This window comes from Netta rufina (assembly GCF_964035555.1).
Source record: "Netta rufina genome assembly, chromosome: 4".
Lineage (NCBI taxonomy): Eukaryota > Metazoa > Chordata > Aves > Anseriformes > Anatidae > Netta > Netta rufina.
In genome coordinates this window covers 53,357,597-53,372,729 of record NC_140127.1, presented here as the reverse complement: position 1 = coordinate 53,372,729, position 15,133 = coordinate 53,357,597, and the positions used below count along the sequence as shown (strand labels likewise).

Sequence of the window (15,133 nt, the reverse complement as noted above, 5' to 3'; positions counted from 1 at the left end):
CGTCTTAGAAACCATGATTCTGAAGAGAGCCTGGAGGAACAAAAAGGCTGGGGAGGAAGCCAGCTGAGTCATGCCTCTAATTGGTCACAGCAGCAAACAGTACTTTTTTTGTTTTAAAAATGAAAGGAAGGATTAGGGAGGCAATGTTTACATTCAGCAATTCTCTTACTAAAAGAGATACCAAACCCAGGGACAGTGTCCGATTTTCCAAGTTACGTGTTCTAAAACTCAGAGTGATAACAGAAGAATTGGCAATCAAACACTCATAGAAACTTGTTTTATACAAGGTTTAGTTTCATGTCTGCATAGGCCTTAAATCTGATCACAGTTTCTAAGAATATATACCAGCCAAGTACTGCAGCTAGTAAAGAACTACACTATGAGACAAATATGTAAGACCTGATAGTTAAAGCCTCAGCTAAACTCAGTCTGGATAAAGTAAGAAAGTAAAGTAAAGCAGTAAGAAGTGGACAGATGCATCACAAATGTAAGAAACATCTCTGTGACCAAAATGTGCCCACCCAGTGGGCAACTCTGAGGAGATTCTACAGCTGGTGTTACACAGGCCGAGTACAGTAACTGGTGTTTGGTATCACAATACCTAAGTTTATCTGCAACACAACAAATTAACATGAAGTTACAATAGACCCAGTTCAAAAAAAAAAAAAAAAAAACATAATAAATTATAATTTTTTAAAAGCAAATCTGTCTGAAAAGAACAAATCTAACAAGACAACATTTTACTCGGGTAGCTCTCAGCTCAAAACAGCGAAACAAAAAAGCAGAACACTATTTTCTATCTTATAAAGTGAACTTAAGTCAAATTTGAGATGTTTCCAATCTATGCTATTCAGTAAGCCATGAATATAATTCATCCCACTGTCAGAATCTTAAGTTAAGTGAATTCTTTCTGCCTGCATATAGTGTTAACCTAAAAATGCTCAATTCACACGTGAGACACAAGTCTGCATAAACTGATGTTTACTGGTCAACCAGTACTAATACCAATAAAACTTTTCATAACATCTCCAATTTAATAGAGGAAAATGCATGATATGAAGTAAAAAATTATAAGCAAAACTGCTTCATGATAGAACCAGGAAAACCTGAAGGAAAAAAAAAAATCACTATCAGTACTTTGTTTTGGAAACCTCTTCAATGAGGATTCTGCAGGATAAATCTTCCTTAACAGCAGATGACTGTCTCCTTCAAGTTTGCAATCTAACAAGATTCTCCTCAAGAGCACACATATAAGGGATTGCACAAAAAGCAACAGTGAAAAGTGATACTAAGAACAACCATGCAAATAATCACCACAACAAATTAATGCACAATAATATTCAAACTGATAGAATTTGATCTCATCTGTTCCATTGAAGTGTGTTTATGGCTTGAATTAAGATTGTGGTTTTGGTTGAACTACACGGCTTCTAAAGACGAGACTAATTCTAGGCAAAACTGCTTAGAATACAGCAGTTAATCACTTTCATAATTCTTTTCATAAGACTACAGAAGACCCAAAAATGATCAAGAATGATTAATTATATCCACTCCTTTCCACAAAAAGCAAAAATCATAATTTAGGAAGCTGAAATGCAAGACTGAAAAGTATGGTACATACAAGTTCATTACCGTTGTTTCTCCCAATTACTGTTCTTCCTAAAAGGCTAATAGACAAATAATGTTAAAAAAGTCTTATGTTGTTAAGGGAATAAAACACAAAAAAAAGATTTATTTTTTTTCAGTCACCAATATATTGGTTAAAGGCAAAGGTTAAAGATATGGAAAAATCATATACCAAGTTAAAAAAAATCCAGGTTTTCAGACCTACATATGGTAACCACTTCACAAGATGTGCTAGTGAGTAGCTTAATTATATTAAAAAGATATCCTGTACTTAACTGCTTCCCCTAGATCTATGAAATACTCAAACAGAGAAGTTATATGCCTAATTAAATCAACTAAGCCACTACCCAGCATCACCTCAGTTTTACCCTGCTCTTTACAATATTGGAGGCTAACTTCTAAAGTGCTTTAGCTTAGGGAGAATCTAATTTTGTCCTCCATATTAGGTCTTACAGATGTATTTAAAAGTACATCAGTCAAACAATGCATCCCATCCGTAACACAATCCACCCCACTACAGCTGAACATATGACGCACTTCCATTACCTGTCTCTGAAACATAAACAACAGGATGCTGCTTTAGAACTTTACCAAGTTTTGAAGTGGCTGCTTTTTTCTCTGATGGCTTCTTGGACTTTTTCACTGACTGCACCTCCTCTTCTGAATCTGTATTTTGACCACAACACAAATGTAGATTTCCTCCACATACAATACATACTTTAAGTAACAAATCTTATAACATCAGTTAACGTGTTTACATACAATCAGCTGAGAAAAAAAAAAATATTATGTAGAAGGTCAAAGCACAGCTTCATTTTTCTCCATCAGCTAATATTCAAGCCATCATTTATTCTAGCATGTACATCGCTAAATCAAAATTCGTAGAGAACTCAGTCTAGCCAGTAGTTTTGTTGGTTTTTTTGTTTGTTTGTTTTAAGTAAAATGAAATACAGTTACACGTTTAAGAACTGCTACATCTATGCAAAAGCCTTTCCAAAAATTTGTACAATTAGCAGATTACCACATCAGATTATTTTAAAAAGAAAAAAAACCCACACCCACAACAACAAACTTTCAATACAGATTCATTAGCATGATTAAACTTATATGGCAGTATATTATGTTGGTGTATTCCACAACATCTATTGCAAAAGCTAACATCAGGCTAGAGCAGAATCATTGAATGGTTTGGGTTGAAAGGGACCTTAAAGATCATCGAATTCCAACCCTGCTGCCATGGGGGGAGTGTATCACTGAGGTTCTACTCCCTGATTTTTCAGGAGAACACTGGTAGACTGCCACTCTCCTCAACATTCTCTACATCCCAAAAGCTGTCAAGAGGACAAACTTATCTCACTGAAGATTATATATGCCAACATCCAAATGAGTATGCAGGACTAGCTGAAGAAGCTGAGAAAAATACCATGTTTAACGGATGGCTATTCTTCAGTGTCTACCTTTTTCAATGCTAAACCCTAATATATATTGTAATTACAATATACAATACAAAATTTATACACATATATATTTATATATGTCATCAGTTGACTTCAGTCCCTAAAGGGCTTCTCCATCATTATCTACTTAGAGCAGCATTTCTCTTTTTCTTTTCCAACTGCTAATGGGCTAGAAGTAACAAAATCTCCAGATGATAACAGCACTAAAGTGAAGGTGTACACATATTTCAAAGGTAGCAGTTGAATTATCTATTACTTTTGTACTCCAGCTCTAAATGCAGAAATATTTCTCCTACAATTCCCCATAGCAAAATGAACTGTTTTAAAAACAGTTTATCTGAAGATTTGAACAATTTCTCCTGTTTATAATAGCATCAATCTGACAGATGTCTGTCATTCTTTTTCTTATAGAAAAGAAGCAATCTTCTATTAAGTCACTAAAAATTCAAGCTAAAGGCTTCAGCAGAAGTCAAGAATTGTACAAACTCCTGCTATCTTTTCAGCTTCACAGCTATTCAAAACTTAGAATCCAAGCAAAGAAAAACTAAATCACCTAACAACTGAGAATAATTTAAAAGCTTCAAATGCCTAGATTATTTTAACTAACGTGACAGGTAAGTGGCTTTTTTGTTTGTTTGTTTGTTTGATTTTTAAATACAAGCACTATAAAAAGTGTTTTCCTTAGTATTATATTCCAAACAGTGTTTTAGAACGTTTGATATATGCTCTAAACAATATTCTGGGTGTTCCACATGGTGAATTTACAACTATAGTATTAACATTTACAAGGTTTCTAATAGAGAAAGGCACATATCAAAATGTTACTCTTTTAAAATAGTCTCCTATATTATGCTGCTCATGCATTCTCTGTAATTGTGACAGTACAGTACACAATCATCCTCCCAAAGTTGATGTTATTTATCCCTAACACAGCTGCAAGCCTAAAACTCTTCACATTTTATATACATCTTTGTAATCAAAAATGTTTTGGAATTTTGATAGAATTGGCTGTCTGGACTAGTTTTTATTTAACTTTTAACGAAGCTTCTGTTTAAAAAAGTAACTGTTATCTGGTATATAGTGTGCACTGTATATTACACATATGGCGCACACTGCACTATTAAGAACCATTTTAACTATCCAACAATAATTACTATGAAGTAATAAAAGTCACCAGTGCATTCAAAGATCTCCTCCTCTCCTAGAAGAGTAGCATATAAAGTGTTTTTAACTGTATTTACCAAAGACAACAACAAATAAATCAAGCATGGCTTTCTTTCAGATGTAAAATTTACCTAATCCACCTTGAACATTTATGCAAAGACACAAAGGAACATTCTGAAACCACTGTGAACGTTACCTGAATCATAGATTATTCTTTTTTTCTTGTTTGTCTGCTTTTGTTTGGGAACATCTTCACTGGGTGAATTCTTCACCTAAGAGTAACAGTCCATTAGTTCAACCAGTAAATGAGTCCTTCCAACTTTTACTCAGTTAAATTTATAAGTTTCAAACAAATCCTAGTAGAAATTATTTTATTACACTTATGAACAGCCTTTTTCTAACTCACAGATGGGATAAGTGGTGCCAGGGAGAAGAAACAATGAACAAACTTCACTAGCAAAGCTCAATGTGATCAAAGTAAACAGTAGATTATTTTGAAATCAGGTTTAACGCCAATTAAAGTAAATCAAACAGATTTTCAAACAGTTCCGAGTCTTAATACAAAAGAGAAATTGCACAGTCCCACCAGAAACAAAGGTAGTACAGGCCAATATGTTACTTCTAAGGAATTCAGCCAGTACACTCTTGGTTCTATTCTGGATACAGCTCAGCCATAACAACCAGAATTTGACAAAACTTCAGGGTAATAGCTGATTGAAAAAGAGAAGGGGGAAAAAAAGCACCATACACAACAGTTGAAGCTAGACTGACTTCCTATTCAGCGTCCTAGTTGCTTGCACCTTCTCTCACAGGTTACACAGTGCAACTACCAAACACACTGCACCAATTGTCACAGTGGACAAACACGTTTTATCTGACAGTAGTTGCTATTAATCCATCTTAGGGATTTATTTTTATTATTTAAAAAAAATAGTTTTAGGTATTTTGAAAAATCACAAGCTGCACAGAAAGGAAGGTTTGTGCTTGGCAAAGTAAAAAAATATATATATATATTGGTCATGCTGTTTTGGTAGTCACAGCTGTCAATGCTTTGAAATATTTAATCCTAGATAAACATAACTGTATATGCTTCATAATTTGCATCCAATTCTAACCTGAAGCTTGTTAAATTCTTGATATAATTGGAAAAGCGCAAAGTAAAAATAATAGATCACCGTGTAATTGCTATGTCTTTCCATTCCATTGAAAGGTTCTCTATATTGACATTGAAACACTGAAATTACATGCACACACGCTATACTTCTTTATTTTTTAGAACACCACCTTACTTCTTAATTTAGATACTTCAGATTAAACAATCCTATTAGCAATCTCTCCTCCCTCTAAGTGATTTTAAAGCCCTCTATAACCACTCCTTTCTGTTTTATAACAGTTCAGGTGACTAACATGAAAAGTACAGTGAATCTAGAGCCCATTCTCGTTTCCTCATTTAACTTGTCATTTTACAATATTTGGTCTTTGCAACAAGTTTGCATAAGTGCCCCCTTCAAGAAAGGTAATGTTAATGCCTCTCTCACAGACATTAAAAAAAAAAAAAAGGAGCACCTTCCCACAGACATTTACCTGACTTCATGATATATCTACTGTGCATAAGCATCAATCTTAATCAAAAAATAAAAGAGCTGCTTAGAGAACTATGGACCATAGCTAAGATAACTTCAAATGCATCAGATTGTTCCTATATTAGCACCTAACCAGTTTAGCTTCTACCTACCTTTCCTTTTTCCTACAACCCAGATATTTTGAAGATTAGTCATTCTCTTCATCACCTACAAAGTTTTGCTGCTAGAAGCAAGCATTAAGTGACAGTTTATAGCCATACCAATAAAAAACTGACATAGCATATTGTTTTTTAAGTACCTGAGAAGAATTGTGACTTTAGAAACAAGATACAAACAATTGCATATCAGAGAAACCAAGCACTTTACAAATAAGAAAAGCAAAAAACTAACCTTAGTCTCTTTTCCCCTCTTTTTCCCACTCGAGTCTCCTTCCCCATTTTTTATTTTGTCACTCTTTTTCACATTCTCGCATTCTTGTCGCTTCCCAGGGGGTACAACGCCAAAGAATTTCCGGATATCCTATTAAAAAGAAAATTACTTCATTAAGTTTTTAAATACAACTAACTCTTAGAAGTTTCACCGCAAAACAGCGGTGCATTTAAAAGAAAGATACTCTCTCAGCAACTCCTGTTACAACATTTGTTGATCCACAAGTTTTGTTTAAAATTAAGAAAACGAATACCAACTTGTCAAGAACAGCTGCTCAGGCACTGCACAACCTTTCTCCTGTGTCTGAATCACGAAAAAGTTCGTTTTCCCTTTCTACCAAATTCTTCAGCAATACACAATTGAAAACTTCCATTAGCAATGGCATAAAGTAACTTTAAACAGATGTCTAACTAGATTTTTTTTCTTAATTAGTTATCACAAACCTAGCCCAAAGCATTTTTATTGTTGAATTGACCAACTCAGGTAGGAAGCAGCATACAATGTAAAGCAGAAAAAAGCACCAAGATCTAGAAAGCAGTCAATTAGTTGGACACACTGTATCCTCCAGCTTTTGATAAATTTAGGTCAGTACATCTGGTCTCACTAGACTTAGCTAACAAGAAATAAATTGAGAAAAAATACATTAAGAATATAATACAAAGAGCTCCAGAAAGGTCGGTTTTGTAATCTTATTTTATCTTACCAGAGTACAACTATAAAAAACTTCCTAAATAAGTAAGATTAGTACCTGAAGCTTCAATTACATCATGCACTAGCCTACACACAAACACCAATCTGTTATCTGTTTAAAAACCTCACATTACAGTTCCATCAAAAAACAGACACAAAAATTGTACCTTTGTAGTACCACTACCTCCAGGGGTAGCTGCCATTGTAAAGAAAGACTGAAAGTATCTGGTATGGCCTAAATACATGGCAGGTAAGGGGAGTGGCTCAGGGCCATACTCTACCCAGCTGGCAGCTACTCCCCATCAGAGTGAGAGCTATCACACAGCTAGGTCATGCTTCCTTATAGGATCTAGGGGTAAAGCAGTAAATTGTTAAGAAAATGTTATTTTAAATCTCCATAACACCGTGACTGATGATTATGTGCGTATCAGGTTCCTTTTCTCTTTTCAGGCCTGTAATGGTTTGGATTTGGATTATCAAAGCTTATAGGGTTAAAACCGATGGAATACATGACTTGAAAGCATGAACAAAGTATAGGACACATCGATTTATTTAGTATATTTAGCTTAAAACAATATTCTAGACTCAGAAGTATTATTTCCTGAAAAAAAATGGTCTGTTTACATTTTACCTGCATAAAATCTTACTGATTCAGCAACTGAAGACTGGCAGGCTGAGAAGCAGTAAGACTACACACGCTTCTGTCTATGAAATTCATGCCTCGAGGTATAAATTTTCATCACTTAGCTATTTTACATGTACTCCTACAAAATAAACGCAGCACTATACATCTCTGAAATTGTAACTGCAGATACCTGTATTCAAAATGTCTGAGGAAAGCACCTATGTAAAAAGTTACAAAATAGACTCATGGACTAGATCACTCAATCATCATTACTGACTTCCTAGTCATAAGGTTACACAGGCAACAATTCTCATTAGATCTTTTACATAGTAACATAATTTAAATACTTACTGCAACACTGCAAATTAAACTGATCTTAAAATAGTTTTATTTCCATTTTTTTATGATAATGTTACTTTAAGCTTAAAATATTTGGAGAACAATTAATTTTAAATCAACAGTAACTATTCATTCCAGTCATTTAACTAAAATCTCTGAGCTAGTAAGTGAGCTGCTCTGCTAGCATTATATGCAGTAATAGTAGATTTTTATTTTATGCACTGAAATCTTGGGTTATATAGCACTGTATCTTGGGTTATGAAACACAGATTTAATAAAAAAAATATATGAAATTGCCCTGTCAATTGGCCAAAGACCCAGCTACTTCCATTATTTTAATCCCAGTTCCTCAACTGCTGAAGCCCAAATTATACCATGTAGATTATTCTTTTCTGCCTCATCAGATCTCATTGTTTTTTTGTTTTACTCAAACAGTATCTTCTAACCACCAAGAAATCACCGTCAAAGTGCTACTTATTCCTTGAAAATACTGTTGTGATACAGCATCTAGACTCCACAATCGCCTCCCTGTGCTAACACTGCAGAGTCTATTCTCTTGCTGCAAATTACACCCCAGTTCTCAAGAAATTGCAACACTTTTTTTATCATTATGTGTTTGTGTTTAGTTATTGTTGTTTTTTTCAAAAATACTGTAAATATAACAGCACAGAAACCACCATTTTTGAGTAAAAGATTCTGTATGGGTAATAAATTTTCATTTCCTCTGGTGACAATCTACTTAGGAGTGACTAAACTACACAGCCCTGAGCTACAAAGGAAATTCAGCAACTATGGACAATCTTCTTCAATCTTCAGAGTTATATATTCTCCAATCTTCTTCGGCCAGCCTACTCTTCAGAAGAAAAGGTAACCTTGTTAGACACTGCTGGACGGTAACAGATTGTGAATTCAGAATTGCTTGGGAGACAAGTACGTCACAGTACAACAAGAAAGTTATCTTTAACAGATGCTTTTATCTGAGATTCAAAAAAAAAAGATTTTTTTGTGCTATTTATTAAGTGATTCCAGATGAATAATCAATTAATTGCACAACCAATTGCAGAAACGAAGCAATGTATGTATCTGTGGAGACACATACACCAGCGTGGCTGTCCCAGGCGATGCCCTTTGCCCATGGGACTGGAATTAAAGAGCTGGGGCTGTATTGGTCTCGCTCCTCACAGAAGCTCCAGTAACAGCAACGCTAAGTGTAACTTTGAGCAGTTGTACCCAAGTAAGAGGGAGGGTCAAGAGTTTTTTACTCTGGTCTGTACCAGTCAGATCTGAAAATAAACATGATGAAATTACTACCAAGCACTTCAGTTTAGAGGCATCTTTTAAACCATGGCTAATGAATCAGGGATTCTGATCCACATTTTGACACCAAATGTCGCAGAGACCTAGCCACAGCCCCAGATAAGGCGCTATTTCTGATCACTCTCACTAAATTAGGGAGGGAGCTCATGCATAGCGTCTGAACAGCCTGAAAAGCTGTGTTCAGGTGCACTGCTTCCTGCCAAGCTATCTGCACAGCAGTATGACCTCAGTAACGGCTATGCAGGCTAGGTCTTGCCAGCTCTGACTGTTGTTTCAAATCCTCAATCTTATGCAGTAACAGTAGACAACAGAAATTAATCATGGTAGGCTGCAAGTTTTCTCTTGGAAGATTGTTATACATCAGTTTTACTGAGGAGAAATAAGGCTAGTAGAATGAAACCTATTTGTTAGGTAGTAGAAAGGCTCAAAGAGCTTGTCAGGGTGACCTTTCAGACTTCAGTAAGTACCTAATTAAAAAAAAAAATCGATTATAAAAGTCATAAGCATTCCATATTGGCTTTCAGTCAGATTTTTTTCCTGCATTTCAAAAGCACCTTAGACCCAAGACCAACACCTGGATGATGGAACAATCTGAAGACCATAAAACCCATTAACCGTAATAGGCAGTGTTTTCACAAGACTAGTGTCCAGTAAAGCAGAATATTTTCCAAAATACCATAACTAAGTTTGCATCTCAAAACTACACTATGAGATAGAAAATTGAATTTTATCAACCTACCTAGCTCTATAGGAAGTAGCACAACTTCAGTTACTCCAAAGGGTGTCTGTAAGAGCCTTCCATCTAAAGAGTCATTCGGATGTATTTACTGTCTGCCTATTTCGTATTTCAGTACAAGTTTTGTGCAAATACCACCTCTGATACCTGGCACATCCAGAAAAATTGCTCTGGCTGAAATCAAATTTGCAGTATCACTTGAGTTAAACAAGTAATACCTGCTTGTTTAATCATACTAAATTAAAGATAAGAGTAGTAACTGAATCAGAGAATGGTTTGGGTTGGAAGGGACCTTAAAGATCACCTAGTTCTGTGGGCAGGGACACCTCCCACTAAACCACGCTGCTGAAGCACAGGTACCATGCAGTATTTTCAGAGCAGTATCACAGTTCTGAGTACATTCCAGCTGATGCTACAGCCCTCCATATGACTGCTTTTCTCAGCTAAAGGCAGCACAAGGAGCCCCTGCTCCCAGTCACTCATTCCCCTCAGCTGTACCAGTATAGCTCTTTGCATGGGAACTGGGTCACGCAACTAATCTGGGTAAAAAATAAATCCACTCAAACACAGATCAGTTTGTTGTGTAACTCCACATGCATCCGCTCAGCACAGCTGAGAAGATGCTGCAGAACCAACCCAACAAAGGCCACTTGTGTTTGGCAGTACATGAAAAAAGCCTGTTTTAAAGAGTCCGATAGTAAATCCCAGGAAGCCTGGGCTGTCACTGCACATCACCAAGCTGGGGACAAGGCTACTGCCATCTCTGTATTTTTGCCTCTGTCTCCACAGCAGCAGCAGTGATGGTTGTGCTGCCTCTTTTCAGCACTAATAAAAAAAAAGGGGGAATGGACTGAGGCAACTCATACGTTTCCAAAATGATTGCTACCTTCCTCTCTTCTAGGAAAGCGCCAGACACTGAGAGATGTGTAACATCCAGAAAGATACTACACAGGGAGAGGCTGCCTTTATAGCCGGGGGTCAGGAAGGAGGAAACAAGTCTTCCAGCAAGCTGTTCTCTAACAAGGTGTTGGCAGGGGAGCAGGGGAGTCAGCAAATGCCTCACCCTCCCACAGAACTTGGGTGGTTTGTGGCTGATGACTAAAATGTCACCGCTTGTTAGCTTCAGGACTCTTAGTGCTGGCAGGCTGATATGGTCCTGCCCATCATGGCTGAACGTTGAGTGTGTGATGTTTATAAGAAGTTAAACTCTTTGTGTAGGGGCCAAAACCAAAGGTAAAGTAAACTGGCTTTGAACTGCATTTTTCGGTAAGCCAGCACCACATCTGCACAGACTCCACCAGAGCAGAGGCAAACGTGTCAGAGCGAGAGGCGACGAGGGGATACCATCCTGTAATGGCCGCGTCCGTGAGCAGCACTGTGCAAAGCACGCACGTTTAGGAAAGCAGACACGCACACAGAAGTTTATATTTTACAATCCCTCCACGCCCTGTGCAGGGCTGCACCCTCCGCTGTTTATCATCGAGTTCCAACCTCCAAGTTATTTCTGCCCCCTTTCTGCACAACCACTGCCCTGTCCGCTGACTGAGCGGGGCCGGGGCTGCAGCAGGGGCAGCTGCCTCCCCCCGGGGCCGAGCGCACGGCCTGCGCCTCGCTTCCCCTCCATGTTTTGGGATGGGGGCAGCAGGACGGCCACGGACACCCGGGGACGAGCTGCTCCCCTCAGGAGAGGGGCGGGGGGGGGCGGCGCGTGCCAACGGCTCCAACGGCTCCAACGGCCGCAACGGCTGCAGCCGCGCGCGCCCGGGCAGGCGCCCACCGGCCGCCGCGCGCCATCTGCGCAACGCTCCCGCACCCAAACCCAACCGGCGCCGGGCCGGGCCGGGCCGTGCCCGTGGCCGCGGCCATGGCCGGTCAGCCCCCGGCCCGCCTCACCATGCTGCTGGCGGCGCGCTGCCTCCTCAGCGGGACGCCTCCGCCTCCATGGCCGCCGCCGCCGCCGCCCCCCCGCACCCCGGAACCCCGCCAAGCTTCGCGCCAACTCCCGCCACCGCGGCGCGCGCCGCTGTCGTCACAGGCGCGAGGGGCGGGGCGGAGGCCGGCCCGGGGCCGTTAGGGCTGGGGACGGGGGGGGGGGCTCCGAGGTCGTGTGACGCAGCCGCCCCCCGCCAGCAGGGTCACCCCACACCGTGTCCACAAGCACCGCGTCCAGCCTCGCCTTGAACGCCCCCAGGGACGGGGACGCCACCACCTCCTGACAGCCCCAGGGAAGCCCCGGGCCTTGCTGGGAGGGAGTCTTGTGAGAAGCACAAGTTACAGGCCCGGCACACCCAGCCGCCTCTTCGCATCCATTTCCAGTGAAATGGTGCATGTTTCCTTCCATTTTCTTCTCTGCTTGCGAATTACTCCTCTCATTAGATCCCCTCTCAGTATTTGATGTTTAAGTTCACCCCCAACCTAATCAAAATTATTGCCAACCTTGCAGGAAAAAAAAAAAAAAAAAAAAAAAAAAAAAAAGGTCAAGCAGAATTTCTGACATTTAAAATACTGCCATTCGTATAGAAAATCACTCATAAAACAGCAAAAAGTCCAAGTTCAGTTTGTACTTGTCTCATAGTCCTATTTCCCATGTTTCCCATGCTATCACTTATATACCTTCTGTATTTATATACCTTCTGTATTCACCTCTTTTTTTCTTTCCCCCATAACAAGATCATTCAGTGACATGATCAAACTCCAGCAAAGATACTTACACAGATAAAAGACAGACCCATTTGCCTAATCTGAGAAATCATGCATGTTAATGATACATATTAGTGATCAAGTTTACTTCTTTAGGTTGGACTTCAAGTAATTGAAAGATCCTGTTTGTATAGAAGTTGCTGGTGGATTCTTTCTTTTATATTCATAACATTAGCACAGCTTGTGAATTTGGATTAATGCTTAAGAAGCACATAAGAGAGCAAGCAAGTAAATGTAGACCAGAGCACAGGCTACACTTTTCAGTACTTTTTGCAAGCTATTCTATATCTACTCAACTATAATGGCTATGCAAACAAAACCAGTATCTCTTTAGAAAAACATCTCTAGCTATATGTTTGTATTTATCTGTTTAATTCTTACGTCATTTTTAAAGCTGTGCATGTCCCGGATACGAGAATTAAAGAGGAGTTAAAAAGGCTGACATTTGTAAGAGCCACACGAACTGTTTAAATAATGCTAAAAGAATTATTGCAGGTGGTTATCTCTGTTTGTATTTGATAAAGCTACCGAGAATAACATTCAGCAGAGCAGTATCTGCTTGTGGGCTTGTGACATGTTCATGTTTCTTGGAAGGCATGAGTTTAACCCTTCATGAAAAGTAGATTAGACTGAATATTTGGAATTCATTTCTGGGTACAGCAGGGGGAGGATCTGTTTCTGCATGCACAGCTGTGAAACCACTGCAAGTAGGACAAAACATGTACTGCCACAGGAAACAAACCTGAATAATCACGGTATTATGATGTGCTTTGCAAGGTAAAATGAAGGCAGTATCCTTCCTGATCCTGTAATTGATCATGGGTTGTGTTTAAAGACATATCCCATTTTAAACGCTGTTTGTTTTTTGTTTTTTGTTTGTTTGTTTGTTTGTTTTTAACATAGCAAAAGCACACTCAGTGTCATCACTGTATTTATAAAACACAAATAATAAAAAATCAGACCTTTTTTCTACCGTTTTGAAAATCAGACCATTTGACTTTTCAGTTAATATTTTCCAAAATATATGAAAAAAAAAGCTGAAATGTTAACTTCAGCTTTAGGCTTCTTCCCTATTGAACAAAACTAGTCTTACTGTTGTTATTAGGGAAGGCCTTTGCAAGTTTATAAGGAAAAGCATTTTCTTACACTGATAAATGAAAAATCATCTGTTTCTTTTTATTTTCACATTTTTGTATTTTACTATGTTACCATTTTGGAATTGAAATCAACTTTCATTGTAACTATCTTGAGGTAATGTTTTATTTTCTGCTCTACAGATTTTAATTACATGAAACTTAATTGAAGTACAGAATAAATAACATGGTACCATAACACTGATATACTTCTGAAATCCGTAAAGTAGTGTTTCTGAACTGTTCTAGGGGACAATTCATGTCAGTCACTTAAGAAATCTTTATGATTTATCATGCAGCAGAGATGTTCTGAGCTTCACACATGTCCAAAGAACCTCAGAGGTTAGGAATTGCCCTAAAGAAGTACAGTATCATAATTCTGTGGGAAAACACAGCAAGAATATGTTTCCTGAAATTAAAATTTCAGGTTGAATTCTACATTTTTTCATGGCATTAATAAACATTAAAGTATTCATTTACTAGATGGTAGTCTGTATTTTGGATGAATCCTGTAGGTAATAGTCTGCTTACTAGAGTCCCTAGTTAAAAAATATATATATCTATATTTTAGAAACAGGAATTTGCATTTTGTTGCAGACCAAAAATTCCTTGTAAATCTGTGCTCTAGTTTCTATTGACGTTAGGCTTTCTATAGTAGCCATCACGATTATGTGTCTTCAGAGAAGAGTTGATCCCACCTCAAACAGTTTCTGCTGTATAAGGCAAAGATAAGTTTTAGGCTTGCCTTGCAGCGTGAAGGACAGTTACATAAGTCATGCTTTTGGAGCACTTAACATTAGCAGATCTGAGCAGCTGATGCTAACGTAAACATCACACTTTTTCTAAGTGAACTTTGTCTTTAAGTCTTTCCTCTATCTTCATTTGAATATCTAGACAGAATGAGCGTCTGAACTCAGAAACTCACACTGACATTGTGTACATTCAAACTTTGTAAGTAACGTGTTCAGTGTTTCTGCAGATGAAACCCCAGGTTTTCAAGCTGAACCCCTGAAACAAGAAACATAATCTGTGGTCAAGTGAAAAGCTGGTTTCATAATTTGAATCACTTAATCTTGGCAGAGGCAAGGATAGAAAGGGAAATTTGATATATGGGAACTGAACTGTGTAATTATTAGGCCTCCTGACTACTGTAACAGCAATGGCAGGTGCCCTGGAGACCATAGCCTGTCCTAGCCGTGATTCATTCTGAAACCAGGGCCATTAAATGCACGGCTGGGGGCAGGAAGTCCCACTGTGCAGCATCTTACTGACATCCACAAACAGCATCAGGGCTGGAGCCTGCTCTGACTCTGCCACTTGAGCTAGTGGAGTAA

The 15,133-nt window shown here is 38.5% G+C and overlaps 1 protein-coding gene across 3 annotated transcripts in view; it reads right to left on the bottom strand.

Annotated features, from left to right (window-relative positions):
* RFC1 (replication factor C subunit 1) overlaps positions 1 to 11,943 on the bottom strand; it is a 40,606-nt gene extending 28,663 nt beyond the window's left edge. The window contains exons 1-4 of one of the 3 annotated variants that reach the window (XM_084286455.1): positions 11,860 to 11,943; positions 6,221 to 6,349; positions 4,444 to 4,519; positions 2,173 to 2,292 (exon numbers count right to left, since the gene is read on the bottom strand). In XM_084286455.1, coding sequence (XP_084142581.1) covers positions 2,173 to 2,292; positions 4,444 to 4,519; positions 6,221 to 6,349; positions 11,860 to 11,862 — 328 coding nt within the window. In that variant the 5' untranslated portion in view covers positions 11,863 to 11,943. The remainder of the gene's footprint in view (positions 1 to 2,172; positions 2,293 to 4,443; positions 4,520 to 6,220; positions 6,350 to 11,859) is intronic. The other 2 variants (XM_084286456.1, XM_084286457.1) reach the window with 2 other exon arrangements.
* Between the last annotated feature and the right edge of the window lie 3,190 nt (positions 11,944 to 15,133).